At 30.4% G+C, this 22,258-nt stretch overlaps 2 protein-coding genes across 3 annotated transcripts; one reads left to right on the top strand and one right to left on the bottom strand.

Annotated features, from left to right (window-relative positions):
- The first annotated feature begins 378 nt into the window (after positions 1 to 378).
- On the top strand, positions 379 to 1,775 carry LOC126899267 (uncharacterized). Of its 2 annotated transcripts, none has more exons than XR_007702530.1 (2): positions 379 to 707; positions 1,311 to 1,775. XR_007702530.1 is itself a non-coding variant. In XM_050673978.1 (2 exons), exons 1-2 carry the CDS (start codon positions 532 to 534, stop codon positions 1,599 to 1,601), a joined length of 471 nt encoding a protein of 156 aa, XP_050529935.1. In that variant the 5' UTR covers positions 379 to 531; the 3' UTR covers positions 1,602 to 1,775. The 2 variants fall into 2 exon arrangements, 1 of the variants encoding a protein (XP_050529935.1); XM_050673978.1 differs by having other exon boundaries at positions 379 to 711.
- A 2,595-nt stretch (positions 1,776 to 4,370) lies between these two features.
- On the bottom strand, positions 4,371 to 8,931 carry LOC126898315 (axonemal dynein light intermediate polypeptide 1-like). Its single transcript, XM_050672256.1, has 6 exons — positions 8,890 to 8,931; positions 6,329 to 6,593; positions 6,094 to 6,239; positions 5,086 to 5,283; positions 4,587 to 4,798; positions 4,371 to 4,508 (listed from the first exon to the last, which is right to left on the bottom strand). Exons 1-5 carry the CDS (start codon positions 8,929 to 8,931, stop codon positions 4,763 to 4,765), a joined length of 687 nt encoding a protein of 228 aa, XP_050528213.1. The 3' UTR covers positions 4,371 to 4,508; positions 4,587 to 4,762.
- Between the last annotated feature and the right edge of the window lie 13,327 nt (positions 8,932 to 22,258).

The raw sequence follows: 22,258 nt of genomic DNA, 5'->3' as shown, positions 1-22,258 counted from the left end.
GTTGAATTTATTTTAAGCATACACAATTTAATTCAAAAAAACCTTCGCAGAACATCAAATTTACATCCGTGGTAACAATAATATAAATATCGTGATAAATAAATTTCAAAATTATATGTATACTGTTGTCAATATTAAATATTTGAAAAATTTACTTTATTGGATAAAATACAACACTTGAAAATAACATTCTTTGTTTTAGTTTGCATCAATAATTTATAATCGTTATTTAGAGCAATGAATATTTAAATGAAAAAAAAATCGTGTAAAAAACATAATATAATTATTGTTTTAATACTTAAATTAATTTTACGAGTAATAGTTCTCATATCTTAAAAAAAAAATTATTTTTACAGTAAATCGCATGTAGTAATTTGAAATTATCAAATGTGTGTAGTTTTTTTCGTATACTCGCTAGTGTTAATTACAGTTAATTATATTACGACAAATTTAATTTGTCGTTGTTGATGATGTAACCAAGTAAAAAAAAAAAGACTCATTTTTTCACTAAATTAATTTTTAAATGGAAGTATGTACTATTTTGTAATAATCAGTTTATATTGTTTTTCTTCAATACAAACTGTGAGTTTACGACCAACAGGGGTACGTTTATTGAATAAACTGTATGGACGCGAAATTGACGAATCAAAAGATATTTTTAGTAATCATCGACTTTTTAGATACAAATACCGAAATTATTACGACGAGTTAGTAAGTTTGTATGTTAAATTTTAATTAAGGCGCCCGGACAACTGATAAATATTTTCTTAGGAAAATAAAAATAAAAACTTAAAAGATTTACCTAATTTTAAACGAGAGACAATTTCAAGATATTTCATTTGTGGTAAAAAATTATTTTTATGGATTCCAGTATTTCGGAAAATAAAACGGTATAGGAAATTTAAGTTTCCAGAATAACCAATTATTTTCTAAATGGTTATTGTTGATAATTTAATCATTTCGCATATACCTAATAGCATTCTAATCAACACATAATGTAGTAGCTCTCTCATATTATGAGAGAGCATAAAGAAGTTAATAGTTTCAAAGTTATAGCCGAATAATTTTCACATAATTTTGCTGAAAATATATTATGATCCATAAAGTTATTATAATAAAAAAATTGTTCGACATTTTCGTGATTGTTCTGTATTACATGTAATTTGTATTGTTATTTTTTATTCTTTCGGTTGAACTTATTTAAAAACAGATTTACTTTTTACTTATTTAGAGTCTCCTTCTGAAAATCATTTAAATCGATTTGATCAACTCTCTATATTTTAATAATTCAATAAGTGAAAATATTATAGGAACAGAGAGAGCGCTTATTACCTCAAACGGTGAATTGGAAAAAATTATCATCTGACGATAATTATTGGTTTTGCGTCGAAGACGGAGATTTTCAATTTATAGCTACAATAGTACTTATTGTATTGGTAATAATGGCTGTTTGTGTTATATGTATTTTTGCAATATTCAGATACAGATTAACTGCAGAAGATAACTGTGAAACAATAAGCGATTCAGATGATTGTAAAATAACGATTAATAGCCCCAACGGAACATCCAATAATCAATGCAACTGTCCAAATCATCAGTAAAAGCCAATATTTTATTTCATTTTCTTTAAATATATTTATGTGTAAATTATACTTAAATAATGGTAAGGTGTTAACTTGGTAAATTGTGTTTATGTTAATTTGGAATTTTATTAACTAATAAACTTCAATAATATTACATTTCTGGTTGTTAATAATTTTCTAATTTGGATTGCGCTTTTTCATCATAATTCTAGCAGCAGAGTAAAAGAGATTTTGGCCGGACTAAAACCCTTAAAAATAATTATTCTCATATTAAAACATGTTACAATTTATGTATCACATTTTGTATTTCATTTTAATGTCAATTGTCGATTAAAAAGCAACACACAGTGTTCGTAAATAAAGTAAAGGTGGCCAATATTCATAATTTTAAAATTTGAGCAATTTTTATTTCCAAAATAAAAAGTTGTTTGCACACATTCTACCGTATCCAAAAAGTGTTTTCTGACAAAACTGAAATTTTAAGTACATCAAATACTACATATACTATTAATACAATTATAATGATGCTATAACTTTGATTTATTTTGAATATTCGTAGTATAATCAAGACAGTATCGTCGATAAAAAATACAGTCATAAAATTTATTAAATATTATAAGTCCATACAAAATGTGTTATCATACATGTAATATACGGGTATAACAGTTATTTCATAATGTTACCTACACTTGGACCAAATTTTTAAGTTCAGCGAATAATACTATTGTTAAAACAGAAAAAACCTACATGTCATTCAAAAAGTAGATGTTTAATATGTTTAATGATAATCGACAATTAAAATTGTATATAACTTACTATTGTTCGTTTTAATTATTGTGAAATAATACAGTTTATTTAATATTTTTTAACGATGGCTTTTAGCTTCGATGCGAAGCTGAGAAGGTATTGGTTTTACTAAGATGTGTTTTTTTTTTTTTTTTGTGTCTGTTACCACTTTTTCTCAGCTCTCACCGAACCGATTTCTTTCAATGATACGTCAAAAGATCACAAATCGTATCTAGTCGAAGACATTACCCTTAAAAATTGAAAAAAATTCCCTCGTTCCCCGTAAAAGGGGGAAACCTCCAAAAAAATTACAAATTTAAAAATCGCTAATTTTCGAAATTTTTTCAATTTTTTTTACTTAAAAGTGCCATAACTTTTTCAAAAATGAACATATCAATATAATTCTTTTTTATATAGATGCATAATATCATTACCTTTCATTTGGTATATTTTTTTCATAAATTTAACCCTTAACCTGCCCACAAGGGGGGATTTAAAATGACAACTTTTTCACAAAAAATTAATTTTTTTAACTTAAATTTTGAAAATGTTCCGGAAGGTCTGACACTTTTATATATATCTTAAATTAAAGCTAATGTAATATACTTTATCATGGTAAAAAAAAATTTCGGACTTTATTTTATCTTCATGGTGAAAACAGACATTAAACTTAATAAAAAAAATACGATTTTTGTAAAAAAATTCTTTTTTATATTTTTAACTTTATAATGCTATAACTTCTCGAAAGATGTATGGATCAATATAATTCTTTTTTTTGTAGATGCATGATGTCTTTACCTATCATTTGGTATATTTTTTTTATAAATCTGACTTTTTACCTGCCTACAGGGGGGGATTCAAAATGACAACTTTTTCACAAAAAATTGACTTTTTCAACTTAAATTTTGAAAGTGTTCCGGAAAGTCTGACACTTTTATATATATCTTAAATTAAAGCTAATGTAATATACTTTATCATGGAAAAAAAAAATTTCGGACTTTATTTTATCTTCAAGGTGAAAATGGCTACCAAATGCTATTATTGTGTGAAAATTCTCAATTTTATTTTTTACATTTTTAACATTATAATGCTATAACTTATTGAAAAGTGTATTGATCAATATAATTTTTTTATGGGAAATACTATTTTCTAATAATCTCTTTTTTATTCGACATACTTTGTCTTAATCAGGATATTAATAAGGAACTAGCAGTTTATGAAGCTTTTGGAATAATCCACCAATTTTTTAAAATTAAACACTATCTAAAGATTTGCATCGAAGCGTTTTTTTTTGATAGTGATTTTAATCACTGTCAGATATCATTATACTTGATCCAACTATGCCACGTCACCACTGTGCCCCGACCCCCCTGTGATGGGTTTTTTTTACCTAAAATTACACGTAATAATATTTTTATGTTATGTACACTAACTAATTGGACTACACATACACGGACGCACTTAAGAGGGCGATACTGAGTGTATGTGGCCAGGGCGGCAAATATATACAAAGCGATAGAAATTATAAAGTTGAAGAATTTTTTTACTTTTGTTCCTTTAAATAAAAAAAAAAAATAAAGACTTACTTTGATGAGCGAAATAAAAATATCATTGGGATGGTACAATTCTTAAATGCAGTCCTGTACACATATTTCCCGATAAAAAAAAATATTGCTTTGTATTTCGTTTTAAATATTTTTAATTCAATGAAAACAATGAAAACGTACATAATGTAAGTGAAAAGTTAATTATGAAGCTGGGGTCTAATACTTTTTTTGTTACCTTTTATTATTTAATTAAAGTATATTTCTATCAATATTATATTTTACACGTTTTTTGATTATGAGTAGAGCTCAGAATTGTATGCAATTTCGTATGAGCTACTTCGAAGGGTCCCGACTTTGTGCAACTTTATCGTAGGATTGTATAGGAACGTAGAAATAATTTTCATTTTAGAAAGGGATTAACCTTTTTCCTAATCATCCCAAAACCATAACCTCGGTAATAGCTCATTACTAAGTTTAACATCACCTATATCATACAGTTACCAAATTGATTTAGCACTGCTGTTTTGATCATTACAATCCGTGGATTAGATTGGAGGTGATGTTGTTTTTAATATAAAGCCAACAAAAATCCCTTAATAAAAAATTAATCACGATCAATCGAACACGATACAATGCAGTTTCTATTGCATGAATAATAAATGAAAATTACATATAAATGTTCGCGGTGAAAACTTTTTTCGCTTATTCATTTTTAGTGTAGATCTTCTCTGTTTATTCAAAACATATATTATCCTAAACTATAGTCAAGAATTGTCCCTTAATATAAATATTAAAAGATTGTGTTTTTAAACGTTGAAGTATTTTAAAATGTTATCCATTTTCAAGTTACTTCTTTGTAGGTACCAATAAATCAAGTTGTTCCTGCAATAATAATATATTTGTTAAAATTCGAACGCTTCAATAAAAATTAACTATATGTCCACATTCTCTATGGACACTCTCATTAAAATACACTCCAAATAGATGAATGAACAAAATTATATATAATTTCTACGTCGAAAAGGTGGTAGAAAAAAGGGTACAAAAAATAGGAATTTCCATAAATACTCAAGTTGAAAGTTTATCTTTAACAAAATTATTTATGACTAAATCGAGTGTATTAAAGTAACGTATTTTTCATTAAAGTAATAATATAGTTTTATATTTACTTTTAACACGAGGTAATTGTTATTGAAAAAATTTAATTCTTTCTTATATTCTTTTGCTCTATCCATCGATTCTCTCTGTATGTTGACAGTCGTTAACGATAATTTAGTTTTCGCTTTAGCTAAGTTTTTTTTTAAATTATTTGATTCCTTCTCTAAACTGGTAATTTCATCATATAAATCACTAGTTCCTTGCTTAGCCTAGAATAACATGCGTACACAGGAGAATTCATTGAGGATATGACACTAATTTTTTTGGAAACTATTGAAAATTTTCGTAAAGGAAAATCGTGTGTTTTATTCGAAAAACTTTACAATAATATGTTGTTAAATATTTTTTTTCTATCCCTTTAGGAATAAAAAAAACTTAAACTTTAATTTTTTTTTATTGGGTTCCTTTATTATTAGTTGATGATGATTTGATAAAAAAAAAAAACACGTTTGACTCTAGTTCGTGAACATTGTACAGATTATTTTCAAAAAAAAAATACTGGACCTTAAAGAAATGAAAATTCATAATGAACGTAAATTTTATTAAGAATATGACATATTTCTTTCAGATGGATATTATATTTTTTGAAGAGAAATGTTTGCAAAACATTGATGTTATTCAGAAAAATAAAATCCCGTGACATGCTTGAGTTAATTTTTGAAAATATATTTTAGAAATAAAACAAAAAATTATCGAAATTAATTCTCTACAAAATTCCGTTACTATTATTATTTGTGAATAATTACTACCGGGTTATTAAAGTTAGTTTGGAAACAAATCTTTTTATATAAATTTGAATAGATGAGGAATATTTAAGAGTGATCAGTGTTAAACAATTCAAATAATTAGTTGTGATTTTTATTAGAATATTTGTTGCTTATGATCCAAAAATCTAAAACTTAAGAAAACTTTCAAGTTTTATAATAAGTATATCTTATATATATGACACTTGAAGTAATTGTAGGTTTATTAAACACAATTCTTCTTCATTTTTACCGATTTAGATATTTTGATTTTACTTGTTGAGTTTTTCTCAAGCTAAACATTAAGCCATCTTCAAATATTCTTCTATAAGCTTTTTCGGAGATATTGAACTCTTCACGTATTCTGAGTAATAATATTGCTTGATCTAATGAATTGGCACATACTTGTCGAATTATTTCATCTATGTAAACAAAATATGGCAGTATAAATTTGTGTAATAATATTAATGTTCGGAATATTTTATATTATTAAATATAATTTTCAACTTACTAAAACAGCTAGAATATAATGCTCTTCTGATTCGACATAACCCCCTCGGTTTTGCTTGCCAATAATCAATTTGTAATCGAAGATCATTTTTCAATTGCAATACGTCTTTCCGGCTACTCGGTTTCGTTGATATTTTTTTGCACCATATTTCGCCATTTTCGCTCCACACTATGGGGGGTGTTATTTGATCAAATATTTCCTGATTGTAGTTCTCGAAACCATCACGTCGTTTAACACAGCCATTTTCTAATTTATTTTGTTCGACCTTGGAGAATACGAATGATTTTTCAAATATATATATAATAATAGATTTATTTATTTTCAATAAATATGGGATGATCCTCTTGGCATAACCCACTCGATTATTTCCAAAATTAAAATATTTAAAGAAATAATAATAATTCCTATATCGTTTTTATTTTTTAGATAATTAAGTGGTTTAATTCTTGGTAAATTATAATAAATGGATAAATTTATTTTCCATTATATTATATATATTCCATTATTAATGGACGAAAAAAATCCAAACATGTTGTTTAAAATAACAAATAAAAAATCATCAAACAAGATGATAGAAATGAAAAAAAAAGTAAAAGTCGCTTGTATCATTCATTGTGCTAAAATTAAAAAGGCAAGAGGTATGAAACAATTTGTATTATTTGTTCGCTATTTGAAACAGAGGATCGGATTGAAATTTGATTGACCTAGTAGGCGATAAAAAGAATATTTTTATTAAAATTAGCTACTTCAAAGAAGTGATTTTTACCTAGCCTTTTCAGACAATGGGTAGTGAATTATTCCACGATAGACATCGACACAATTAGGAGTATCGCAGTGTGTAGTTGAAAAAATAATGGATTTCGTTAGTAATTTTAAATAAATAAAAGTTGTAAACGGTTAAACTATTTAGAAGGTGACTGTTAAAAAAAAAAAAACACTAATTTTCTCCAGGACTATTGAAAATTACATATTTCAGAAAAAAATTATCTATTTAAAAAACTAAAATATCACGCAGTTGAATACATAATTTATTTTGCTTTAGGGTAATAGTATCTAAAATTTAACTCTCTTAAATAGAAACGTGTGATTTTGATTTTACTTCTTAAGTCTATATACCGAAAATAGAAATGTTGGTGACCCCTTAGTCGACGTTGGTGACAACGCCTCTTTCTGCCGATCGAATGGCTACTTTCAAGGGATAGTCAGAGACGGTATTGATCGGGTCTATCCAACGCTCCGCGTTGGTATTTTTCCACGGCTTCTTATCTCTTTATTTTTCTTTCTATCATCGGATTCTCCAGGCTCACCATTTATCCCCCTTATGACGTGATCGTCAAACAACCTTAGGATCCTCTGCTTACGCACCACTATCATTCTCAATTCCACATTTAGCTTGGTCAAAATTAAAAAGTCGGTCCTTTTTTTCATCCAAGAAATGACCTCAAAATCCGTCTAGATTAGCTCACGTCTAAAGTGTGACACTCGTAACGTCACATTTTTACAACTTTAAGTGTCCACCTTCCAGATTCATATAGCATCCCCAAGAAGATTAAGAGAGAAGTAGGAATGTCCTTGAGCAACTGCAACTTGCTATTCTCGGAGATATGGATATCCTTCAAAATCGATTTTACTACACGATGTTAAAATTTTAGTTTTAAAATATTAATAAATTTCTATTGTTATTTCAGAGTTCATAATACAGTAGTTATCATTTTAGTTTAAATCATACAGTTGTGTTTGTGGATTCATTTATGTTCAACTGTATGTACATAATATCGACCGAGTGGTATGTATCGATTACCCAACTTATAGGATATCAACGCAGATTTTTGGCACCTCCACCAATATTAATAAATTTATAGTAAAAAAAAATATATTTTTACTTTAATTCGTAATCTTTAAGCTAACTTAACACACTAACGGTTGAACCGCGTAAAAGTTTTATGATAATTAAATTGTTTGTAATTTTTATTTTATATCAATCTGTATTAAAATAAGGTATTTCCATTTAAAGCAATATAGTTTTAAATATTTTAAACAAAAAAAAGTATAAATTTAACTACATAATATAGTAGAAATTTGTGAACGAATTAATTAAAAAATGTTCAAAAATTTCTCAAAAATTGAATGTTTTATCTATAACTGTTCATAACGTACAGAGTCGGATTAAGCCTTTTTTATAGGCTTGTGATGGTGTGTAAAAATTATTATAATAAAATACAGATGGCGGATCCGTTACTAGTGACTGATGAATTGACAATAAAACATAATTATTTCAAAATTAGCAATCATCCAAAATTCAATTTAAACTCAAAGGACTCGTGGTCAGTCGATTGCAATACGCAGTCTTGTGCTTTGTGTCATTCATCAGTCTCAGTGCTCGGTTGTCGCCGTTCGGCTTACTGTATAAAGTCAAGTCTTAGTTCTTTCTTTTCACCTACCTACTTTCGTCCTCGACATTTCAAAATACTTGTGTCTGGCATTTCGTCCACACCTCGTACTTCACTATCCTTTCTCGAAATCAAAGTACTTGTGTCTTGCACTTCGTCTGCACCTCATACTTTGGGATCTTTATGCGTACACGTGGTATTTTTGTCCTGCATTTCATACCTAAGTGTTGTCCTTATTCCCTTCCTATAACAACGGGCTTTCGACACCCACAGCCAATCCGGAATGTCAGCCAAGCACGTAACTGCTATATGATCTTACGTGCATAGATATCCAAGCAGCAAACTCATCAACTTCTTCGTATCTACTCTACACTTCCTTTAATGTTTTGTTTTATATTATGAGAGGCTTTAGACTCAAAAAAAAAAACTATTGAAGAGGGTGCCAAGTAGTTATTACCCTACCTGAAAAAAATTGTATACATTAAATATAATTAATAATGAATGCGCCAAATGCTCAGTATGTTTTATATTGTCAAATTCAATAAACTAATTCATCTTTTTTAAATTTCTTGTAAAAACTCTTGTTCGATTGATGTAAATGATGACAATTAATCCCGATTCACAGTAGACCTTTGTCAATTTTTTATTATTTTCAACGCCGATTTGTTTTAGTAACATATCATTTCAAGAAAATTGACAAAAATAACCAGTTTCGTTGCAATATCTTCTACCAGTGCCAAAGGATAAATTTGAATTAAATCAGTGGCTTTTATATCTATATAACTTTTTAATAATTTATTATCAGTTAAAAAAACTAAACCCGTCATTTGATATTTTATACGCTTTTTTTTTAATTTAAGTAATTAAAATATATCTCACCATCATTTGTCTTTTTTTTTCTAGAGCGTTTTCCCCTGATTAATTCATAATAATTACTGATATCTTCAAAATCTATCTGCTTAGTTTTTTCTTTACAATAATCAAATGTTTAACTCATATTTTGAAAATTTATTGAAAGATTTTCATAAAGTTCAACAACCGTACTTATTTCTATAACTGGTTCTTGTAATGATTTGTTATCAAAATAAGTTTTTTTTTGTAAAAAATATTCTAAATAACACTCACAATTAACGTATTGAAACGTACTAAAGTTTCTTAAGTAATGATTTAGCTTTATTGATTATGGCGGAAAGTGAGACTGTCTAGGATATTGAAATATCGTTTAATGTTTGACAAATTTCTAAATAATTCAAAGTTTTATACTTAATAGAATCACTACGTTCACTATGTATTTTACACAATATGTAGTTCATTAAAAATGTTTATTATACATTATTTTTATGATAATTTTATATGCAATTAATATGCATTATTTTTACGCAATTTTCTTTGAGTACAGCAAAGAAAACAACTTAATGTGCGAAAAAACTACAATTAACATAACAGGAAAAAGAACTAATTGTCAAACAACAAATACAAAAACCAGATGTAATCAACTAACCGATAGCTGTCAACAACACGATAAAAACAACAATATCGACGTTATCAGTTATCAACTGATATAAAAACTTACCACAACAAGCCAAGCCGACAGTATAGTTACAACCACGAGTCTGTAACTATCGCTCAGAAGATGAACTCTGCAACGTCCAAAACGTCAGCTCTTAACTGAAAACGTGTATACATCCATAAACATTTTAATCAATATTATACATTACTTTTTTTTTAATTATTTTCACCTGTACTGCATCAAATTTTTCTATATTTTCTCTAAACACTGATTCTCTTTCTGTTGAAAATGTTATAGCCGAGATCACTTTTTGTAAAACTCGTTTCTGATATTATTTTTTTATTTAATTGTTTGATTAATTCTCACTCGGGAACAGTTTTCAAAATCTAACGTTGCCTTAATGGCATTTGAATAACTAATTGATCTTTAGTGGTTTTTGTAATCCAACTAATTGTATTTTTTATCGATCAAAAGAACTTTGAAATTGGTTTTTTAACTGTTGTTTGATTGGCATTGGAAAAAATGTTTACAAACATTACGAAAAACTTTCTCTGTAGATTTTGAACAAATTAACTCTGATCTCTTGTTATGTGTTCAGCGTTTTTTAGAATTCTAATAAAACACTCTTTATGTTTCCACGTATTTTTCTTACCAAATACTCTAGCAGAGTGTATTGAAACCTTGTGATCAACGTTTTGCTCGGATATTTATCTGTGATAAATATTGCATGATATTTTGATTAATATTTCATAATATAGGATCATTGAACACCCGTTACCGAGGCGGAGAAGTATGTAACAAAAAAAATATGTTCACGAGAGGAAAAAACTGATTAGAACTTACAGAAATCGGTTTATTTTCGGCTGCATTGTAATCAATTTTCGGGATACTCGATGTACTTCTATCCGTGATATAAGTACCTCTATCTATCGGCGGCACTGAGAAGTTCTGTATCGTTTCGTGTAGTAAAAAAATGTTTGAAAAAATTATCATGTACAACGAATCTCACTGATTGGTTGCACACGCAGACGTAGATTTAGTTCTATAATTTTTTGTTGATAAAATGGAGGTGAACGCGAACAATTAAGCTTTCCGAACCTTTTAGTTTTGCATTTTTGAAAATATTTTCAATTTCAGCTGGACTATATTTAAATTCAATTATACGTTAAAGATTAAATCTCACCAAAATTGCTTTGAGTATTGTAAATGTTTTTCACTTTGGTCGGACTATTCACACGTCTTTATGTGTATTCGTTTTCAACATTAAATAGTATTTGTATTTTTTAAGTATAATCGACTGTAAAATTCGGTTGAATGTGAAAACAGATTTTAGTCTGTTAAAATTGAAAACTGCGAATAATGATTCAAATTAGGGGAAAATATATAAAAGCGCTTTACAGAGTATTATAATTCCTGAAAAAATTATTATTACCTAGTAAACCTTTGGAAATATCACGGAGATGATGATGAAATAAATTTAGTACAACTCAATTAATAATGTAATAGCAATAGAAAAATATTGATTCGGTAGAGCGGCCCCCCCACAGGTTGTGCAATTCATTAGCATGTATTATTATGTGATTAATTGAGTTTTTTATAAATATAACATCATGATAATAAATAACAATTATTAAATAAATTATGAATTTACAAAATAGAAGTTTAAACTGTATTTTAGTATAGTGGAGACTTTATATGTATGGAAACAACACGGAGCAATAAATTTAGAATACATTAAATTTACCTGCACAATTTGAGACCGTTTTTTTTTTGCGATGAACATTGACGATCGAGATGAAATTATGACGTTATCAGACAAGGTTGGGCTTAAAGAAAAACGTAACCAATAATAACTAAGATGGTAGTGTTTTTTTATCGCACTTAATTGAACAGTGATGTCGTACATCGATCGGTCAGTGGAAAAAATGATTTTATTTAGATTGGCCACTAATATTGACCGTCGTATAAGAATCTTATAAAATTCTTATGGGCAAACACCGCAGTAATAATATATTGACTATCGTAAGAAGCTCTAACCCTTAGTGCAGTGCCAAAAATTGTAAAACTTTTTTTTCATAATTGTATAATTTTTTAAAAATATCATCCGTATTTTTTGTAGGCCCTAGAGGAACAGTTAGTACCTAGTGGATAATACTGCCCTGGCCATGTATATTTTGCTACGATCATAATTTCATCAATTACCGTTTTCTTATATGAAGTTTCTTGTGCGTTAGAAATTAAAACCGTTTCCCCATACTTAATAAAGTCAACATTAAACTCAATGGGTTCTTTCGGTTTTACCGTAGTTTCTGACATTGATACGAAAAATTGAAATGAAAAAATTGAATTATTTAAAACATATAAAATATACAAAAAACTGATTTCTTTGTTTCTTAGCAAATTTATTAAACAGTGCTTTATTTTTATACGTCCAAAACGACAATGTTACGATAAACTGCAGGAAGTAATGTTCATTCTAAAAACGATTCTTATTAAGATTTTATTATTTAAAAAAATGTATTCCTTTTTATTAAAGATTTTTTTACTTAAAGTGGACATATTATTTTGCTTTTTACTCAATTATAAAAAAAAATAATAAAAAAATAGAACAACATTAGCGAATAATATTCTATTAAAATTAAAATTAATATACATGTATAAGAATCTAATAAATTTTTATAATTATTTGCGATCGCGAATTTAAAAATGTTTAAAATACAACCTAAAAATTACCTCTACGAGTACCCCACAATGTTTTTTTACGTATAGACTCGTTTCGGATTCAATACAGCATTAATTAGCGTGGTGTAAAGATGTGTTTTTGTTTTATTGACGTTCATGTCGACTTGTAAAATTGTCTAAACAAATGTGTTCCGTCTTTAGTCGACAAAAACTTTGGCGGAAAACCCCAACCGCAGTTTATAGATGTCGCTTTATAATAGAACTTTTAACTATCACGTTGCTCAGAAAACGTTACTCTCGGTCTAATTTTCAAATACTCACAATTGATCCGTGAAAATTCAACGATTTTAACAATTAACCGATTTTATTCGTGTTAATTATTATATTTAAAATATAATAGTAGTGACCGACCCCAAGTAGTTGGGATCGGTTGGGCGAGGAAAAAGAAGAAGAAAATATAATATTAATATATTTGAAATACACTATGTATTTGTGTGGCTTAATTCCAAAAACAAATCGCGAAATGAGATTTTGGAAAATACCTATTTGCAAATATAAGAATCCCAATTAAAGTATTATTATTCAAATAGCGATGACTTTACGAAGTATCCCCCCAGTGTAAAGTATATTATTTTAAGTAAATTTTTCCTAAACGCCAAGGCAAAGATTACGGTGACTTTCTTGTAGGTGAGCGATTTAATCGACACGTTTTCCTGTTATGTACAGGCGCACACGTATTGAATATTATTCTTATTGTCGTTATTCTGTTTTAATTACCGTAATAATACATTTTACAAACGCGTTTGTAATTAGATTAACTACGTTTGACATTGTGCGTCTGAACCGCGCAGAGATTAAAATAAAATGCATACGACCCTCGGCGTAAAAGTACAGTTATTTTACGGTAGCGTAAGAAGAAGAAAAGCCAAGAAAAGAGAACAGAACTCTGAGAAAATCCAAAAATAATTGACTCACAAGACGGTGCCTGACACATCGTTAGAGCCAGTCGAATATAAGCGCGCGAATTGTATCTGAGGGGGGGAGGGAGGGCCGACCCTCAACGACTCGTCCGACGCTTGTTTTGTGCAATAATAACCCCATAACAAGATACCCTTGGAGTGTGCACCGAGACAATCGTATAGTTTACAGAATCTTCTATGGTTACACGCTCATCCGAGACTTTTGAGTCGACGTTACTAGACAGATATTTTGTTAATTGCCTCTCTACTATGATGGTGGTGGTTTGAATTTCAATATTTCGGCGAATACACGACATCGATCACTTTTCCGATGGCTTAACAAATCACGTGACGTATGTAATTCGTATATAAATCTACACCCGCATATAAAAATTGCGTAGAAGCACAATAAATATATTGTGCTTCGACACAATTGATAAGGAAAAATATATAATGTAGACTTTCTGTACTTGGCATTTTAGGAACCGTATAAAAGTCTGAAACAATCGTTGGTCATAATATAAGAAAAAAATATTACCTAAGTAATTCATAAATGTTTGTCATACTATTGAAAACAAAAAAGACATTGCGAACAACAAATGTTCTTTTATTGTGTTGCTTTATTGTTTATCTAAACTTAACGATATCGCGTAGTATACAAGAGGAGAAAATCGTTTGTTGTAACGACAGATTTACCTGTTAATAAAAAAAAATATCGACTTAAATTACACTGCACGGCAAAAAATGAAAAATTTCCTGCGCCAAACAATATGATAGTAAATACTGCCGAATGGAATGTCGCCTCTGATTCTAAATTTGTCCTTAATATTTTCAGGTCGATACTAGTGTTCGAGATAATTGACGAAAATCAAGTAATTACGTAATTAATAGACGAGTAAAAAAAAAACAAAAACCAAAAAAAATCCATTACATTCGTTAAAGATTTAACTTTAATAAGAGCTATATTGATTTCGACTGTTACTTTACAAAAATTAAGGCTCAACTTTTCCCTATAATTTTTTTAGCTTAAACCTGTAATTATTCTTTTTTTTTAACTTAAACCTATTTACTACTATAGTCTATAATATAGAAATATTTATACTTTTTTTTACGGCTAGTTGGCTGAAATTTTCTAAATATTTAAAAATATATTTAATTTTAGAATTAATGATTAAATTTATTTTAAAAATGTTTTCTCACAATATCAACATTTTAAGCTATTAACATTTGTTCTATTCCAATTATTTCAATACACAGTTATGTTGTGAACATGAAAATTACATTTTTAACATCATTAACAAATTTCCGATCAGCAATAAAAAAAAGTTAGCGTAGATTTGGGATAAAAAAAATGTGTTGGGATATGTTTATTTTCGAATTATCAAAATCATCGTTTATCAAAAATTACATTATCCTAATCAAAAAGAAATGTGTACTAAAGTAAAGATACTCCACAAGACTGGATTGATTTTCTTCTAGTTTTCACTTAAAACCGAAATTTAAAAACTGCGCGTGGATCGTAACAAACATTTCATCGACCCGATTCAAGAAATATACAAAATACTTTTTGGAAAATCTAATCACTACCAAAGTGCCGGGGTGGGTGCTCAATACCATATCGAAATTTATTTCTCTCCGATTGGGTAGGGTCTGCTTCGACATCTCGATTATTTTTTTTTAATTCGCTCCAAGTATCCAAATATGAGCCCAATAAATGACCTCGTCTTAACTTTAATGTCGATATTTTTTATAATTTATAAATTAATTCTCACGGAATTCCACCGGAATTTTATTAATATGGTTATTACATTTTTTTAAGTAAAATTTTTCCATAAAGACGTGTATTTATAAATGGTTCTTGTAAATTTTATTGATTTTGGGATGTATTGAAACACTCAACATTATACAAAAATTATGGGAAAATTCTAATTTATTTTATTTGATTACTCGAAGAAAGTATTGGTCATGACGCTATTATCATAGATAATGAAAAGCGTACAACCCATTAATGTACTATCAAAAGTATTTAAATTTAACATTTTTGTTGCCTCACTGTTTGTAGTGGTAGTGACATAACCAGCAAAAGAACGCGTTACAGAATAATGCGTTTTTTACTGGCGACCACGCCACGAGATACACGACTGGTACGATAACACAAAGTCGCCAAACAGCACAAACCGGGCGCAGTCCAATTTCGAAAAACCGCCACTCGGACTTAACATCTCTTTTCGGGGCTACACCCCTCCGACAACCACGTCCGTCAAAAATAAAAACCCTTTACACACGTACGTTATAATAATAGATTCTATATTATTTAAAATATTATTTTATTATAAATATTTGTTAAATTTTATTTGCAAGTATGATTTATTTGAGACCACCTTGCGGTCTTAATTGAAATTTTTTACTAACGTAAACGTCTAAAATCACATTTTTTTTTTTCCTAACTCGTTAGATTACAGTTATTTTATACACATTCAACTCGACCGGTCAAATCGGAAGTTATTATGTATTAAAAATAATTAAAAATTACCTAAATAGTAACTATTTAGTGCGGTCGGTTTTGTCTTGAGCACTCCGGGCCGATTGGTCGCGGGTTTCGAATACCCGTGCGCTTGTTAAGAGCGACCTTAACCGCATTAGAACCAGACAGGGCAGATGTGATTATTCGATGCACAAAAACGGGACACAATGGTGGATTCTCCTCTTTTTTGCAACTGTGGCCAAACATTAGCAGGCATCTCAATTGTCGAGGAACAACTGGAGACGACACTTAGCGGAGAAACAGAAGGTATATGCATAAGGACGATTAAGAAGCGTCAGATTGGGGGGGGGGGGCGGTGGCTACGAATCTCACTCTACTCTCATAACTCTGTTATTTTTAGTTTGTTGTACTGTTATTTAGCACAAAAAAATAATACATGTATTATTGTTCTACTATTGTCGCTTTTATTTTTAATTAATTAATTAATGTTTTGTTTGTTTTATGCACGCCGATTACCGTGTCTCATATGCAATAAAAAAAGCACATTGCTGATGGACGTACGAGGAAAAAAAAAGCTTCCGACAATGAACAAACTCTCGTATAGGTTACACATTTTCATATGTAATATAACTACAGTTTTAATTATTAGAATTGTATTAGAAAGTAATACTGTATGACTAAATGGTTACACTCTATTCAAGAACATAACATTAATTTTTAGTAACATACTTATTATGTATGTAGACGATACAACAGTTTATTTATCTTAAGTTTACCGTGTACGAACTGATTCGTTGGTTGGCAACAATTAAACAAATATAATAATTCATTGATGATGTTGTAGTCAAAATGCACTGTTCAGTGTTGGATGTAATATATGTAAAAAAATTTCGCAATCAAATTTCTACATTAATGCGTTTGTAATAATTTCAACGGTGTAAAAATGTATCGGATGCACGTACGACGATTCCATACATTTTCGGTGCCGCTTAATTGTGTTAAAAGCAAAAATAAATATTGCGAAATTTTAGGAGTATCAAAAAATTGTACGCGAGAAGAATTAAAAAATTGTTTTATAAAAAACGCAAAATTATGGCACCCGGATTTAAATAAAGATCCCAAAGCCACGGAGAAGTTTACCGAATTAAACGAAGCCTATCAAAATCTCAAAAATTTAGGGTTATCGAATTTGAAACAGGTAAAACTCATGTTGAACACTCGATTTTCTGTTTTAAATCAATAATGAAATTTCATAGTCGACAGTTAAAAATTCCGTAAAAATATTATATCTCTCATTTGTAACTCATTATTACTAAAATCGAACTTTCGATGAAATTTTATTCGACCGAATAGTTTTGACAACATTTATTAATAAAAATTATAAAAATTAAATTTAAAATTTAAATGGAATTAGAGATGAATTTTTTTTTTTTCTTGGAAGTCTAGCTTTTTTGCAGGTGATCCGTTTTACACGACGACTCGATCCCAAAACAATAGCGAAATAATTACACAACAATGACATAACACGTTTTTCGATTTTTTCACTTGGACAAATACTCTTTATTAGCTACCAATTACTTTTTAGCATCATCCCTTGTAACCATACTCGATGGGACCCCCTGTAAGTCGTAGGGGTCCCGACTTGATGACACTGGTATTGAACAAGCTCTCGAAATAGCAAACCATCTAATCAAGAAAATGACTGTTTGTCAACAGCTCTCGGTGGGGAGGGGCAGTACTTCGAAGTTATGAAGTGTCATAACTATGTCATAAAGTGCTCGTTATGTATACTATACTCACCTAGTGTATAAACCATATACTAGGGGAGGTCGGTTCAGAGTGTTTACGTTACTCGGGAGTACTCCTCAGTTTCACGTATAAAAACGTGGAATAATTTCCAAAGTACTGGTCCCCCAACAGTTGTTATCGTCGTCGACCCGTAATTTTCTATTTTAGTCGCTAATTAAACGCGTTGCCGTTTTGAACAAATAACATTGTCATAAACATCATTGACCCCTACATGTGTCAATGATGCTAAAAAGTGGTAGTTAGTAGCCAATAAATCGAAAAATATACGCCACTTAAAACAAAACACTTTTCTGGGTACCCGTATTTGTTTTGTAAATATTTGGCTCCGAATGCCGTATACGTTATCTATTTAAAAAATACCGGCGGCATCTTTTTGTTTGTCTAAAATAAAAATTAGCCGCTTTCCGAATACACCGCCGATTTGCCCCGTCGTTAATTAGAACGCGGTTAGAGAATTTTNAGTGTCATAACTATGTCATAAAGTGCTCGTTATGTATACTATACTCACCTAGTGTATAAACCATATACTAGGGGAGGTCGGTTCAGAGTGTTTACGTTACTCGGGAGTACTCCTCAGTTTCACGTATAAAAACGTGGAATAATTTCCAAAGTACTGGTCCCCCAACAGTTGTTATCGTCGTCGACCCGTAATTTTCTATTTTAGTCGCTAATTAAACGCGTTGCCGTTTTGAACAAATAACATTGTCATAAACATCATTGACCCCTACATGTGTCAATGATGCTAAAAAGTGGTAGTTAGTAGCCAATTAATCGAAAAATATACGCCACTTAAAACAAAACACTTTTCTGGGTACCCCGTCTTTGTTTTGTAAATATTTGGCTCCGAATGCTGTTTACGTTATCTATTTAAAAAATACCGGCGGCATCTTTTTGTTTGTCTAAAATAAAAATTAGCCGCTTTCCGAATACACCGCCGATTGGGGCACGTCGTTAATTAGAACGCGGTTTAAGAATTTTCTTTTTTTTCCAAATTGCCGCTGTTTCGACATCGTCAAAACATTAATTTTTCCAATTGCACGGAAATCCGCGGTGTATATTTTTTATTGTCGACATGTTTAAAAATTCACACGTTATCAGCTTCGATTTTACATTTTTGTCAGTCGTACTTTACGTACGGTCAGAAACCTTCTTATTCAGACTTGTTGAAGAACAAGAAAAACGATCCTCGGGAAAAAATTAGCAAAATGTACAGTCACGCGGATAGAGTATCGCTGGATCCGATATTGCGAGTGAGTTTCGCAGAGGCGGTCATGGGCGCGACCAAGGAGATGATGGCCAAGACGCCTGAACTTTGTGAATCCTGCAAAGCCATAAAGCCTTTTGTCGACGGTTGCAAACTGTGCAAAACCAAAGGATTCCATACGGTGAACAGACCCGTTCAAGTAAACGTACCGGCGGGTGCCGTGGACGGACAAAAAGTGACGGTGAACCTCAATAACAAATTATTGACGGTCGAGTTAAAGGTGAACACATTTCAACGTGATTGTTTTAACACCGCTGGCCACTCTTAAAATGTTTGTTTTTATTCGTCTCTCGTTATTCATAAATATCCGTATATACAGGGTGTTCAGTATGTAAGGAAACGGGTTTTTTGTGTTCTCATTGTTTATAAAAATTATATATAATTTATTTATCTGTTATAAAATGTTTTTTTTTAATTCATTCCTTTTGTCTCTTATAGGAGTGTCTACTTTTTTTTTTTTTGTTAATAGAAACATATGTATTTGACTAGCAGCGGCTAGACGAATACGTCCAAGCTAGTGACTAGCTTATAAAATGGAAAACTGTGTAATCGAGAAACAACTATTGGACTAGTGTAATTTAGAATTAAAAGTATCTGCTGGAGATGAGGCGCAGATGGTATTATTTTTCTCATAAAACATTTTTTAGCCTCGTTCTCCTCTCGCCTCAAGGCGACGGGTTACGATTATACCTGGAGGTACAAAAATGTTAATAACCATTCTGAATTACACTGGTCCGATAGTCGTTATCAATTACCGATTGATAACGACCTTGGTTTTGCACCGGTTTTGTCGATTATGTCGTTTTCCAATTTATAAGCTAGTTGTTGGACATGTGTACGTTGCTATTGAAATAATAATAAAAATAACGACAATAAAGTTGACGCTCCTCTTTAAGAGACACATAAGGGACGAACGTAAAAAAAATGTTTTATAGCAGATAAATACAGGAGATATGTATCAGATATATAAATACATATTTACATATTGTCGTGCAACAGTAACAAGAGACGAATAAAAAAAATTGAATTTTCAAGAGTGGCGCTGCGTTAAAACAACCGCCGCTGTATATAGTTTAATAATTAGAGTAATGCAATAGTTTTAACTAGCGTGGACATTATTGTGTCGCAGTATACAGTAAATGTTATGTTTTATTAACACGAACGCTATGTAGTCTACGTTTGATAACACTACGTGGCGTTTAATTTTTGTACAATTTCAACAATCGTAACCGAAGTGAACGGTAGGAGTTATTCGGCTGGGGCAAAAATTAACAGATTTACAGAGATTGAATTCGTATACATACGTATTAATGAAATTACCGTCTCATACGTGTTTTCTACGTAGGAAATGTCGTTTTTTTCTTATTGCACCAGCGACTTATTGATTACTTAAAAATGTTAAAGGTAACGCCGGACGATTACTATTCACTCAGCGGCAACGATTTATCCGTCACGTTACCGATCACGATCGTCCAATGGTGGAGGGGCGGTCAAATCAATTTCCGGTACGTGGACGGTACCGAGAAAACGGTCGAGATAAGTCCGTACGTCACGTCCGTGCTGATGCCGGGACTGGGAATAAAAAACGGCACTGCCCGTGGAGACTTGCACGTCAGTCTGGCGATAGAGCCGCCCGGTCGACCTGACCGCGTGCTGGCCGAGATGATCGCGTGCGTTTATGACACTGACGTTGAGGTCGCGCGACTCGCCATGAACGAATTGGAAAAATATTTCAAAAGCAAATTTCCGGCAACCGGTCAGAGTGGTAAGGACGACGACGACGACTTGCGACAACTACATTGATTTGGAAATCGCCGGTCGAGTTCAGCCGATTGTGTCTCATCGGATAGAAATTGTACTTGGGTTTTTTTATTAATCTTATTCCCCTCCCCCACAAACTATAATTGTTCTATTGTGCTTTTATTACGAACTATACACGGTCCGCCGGATTACGTATTGTGTACGTTTTTATCGATGATCACGACCCCCGAATGTTCAGTTCGATAACACGAAGCTATAGAAAAATGTTGTTCTATTGTTTTTACGTCTAAAACGTACTTCATACGNATCACGACCCCCGAATGTTCAGTTCGATAACACGAAGCTATAGAAAAATGTTGTTCTATTGTTTTTACGTCTAAAACGTACTTTATACGAGATATATATATACACACCCGCATAGCAGTTTATTAATTATTGTCCAAATATTCTTAAGAAATACTTTTTTAAATGTTTCCAAGCAACTATTGTGCCAATATATCTGATAAATATAACAAAAATTCTATTTGAAATATTGCCACGATATGCTCAGGAAATATTTTTTTCTAATATATGTTTATGTATAAATAATTACAGGATCATTACACTAAAAATATTTCTACAATGTGCTCAAATAATATATTTTAAATATTTACTATATTAAATATTAGTAACGAGAATAAACACAGAATATTAAACTGGAAATATTTACGCAATATACATTGATAAGATATTAATTTTTTAATTATTAAAAACATTTATGTCGTAATAACCCCAACCCAACCGACGTAACTTTAGAGCGACAAGCCATCTCCTTGCCTTCCTTTAGTTACACACATTGGATGTTATTGGTATCTAGTTATACGATACTTATGTATTTACAGGGGGTGTTCTACGGGTATATATAGAGGAGGATGTTTAGTGAACACTCTATATATACTTAATCCTTAATGAGTAAAACACCGTTTGTTCTAATTAGCATCGATTTTAATTCAATTAAGCTAGGCAAGTCGGGGACAATAAAAAAAACCCTTGTTGCTATTATTTGTAGGCCTATCTAGTTGAATTTTTTT

The sequence above is a fragment of the Daktulosphaira vitifoliae genome, unplaced genomic scaffold (genome assembly GCF_025091365.1).
Source record: "Daktulosphaira vitifoliae isolate Bord-2020 unplaced genomic scaffold, ASM2509136v1 Scaffold_2, whole genome shotgun sequence".
Classification (NCBI taxonomy): Eukaryota; Metazoa; Arthropoda; class Insecta; order Hemiptera; family Phylloxeridae; genus Daktulosphaira; species Daktulosphaira vitifoliae.
Note: the sequence above shows the minus strand (reverse complement) of the source record. Positions and strands in the feature narration are given on the sequence as shown.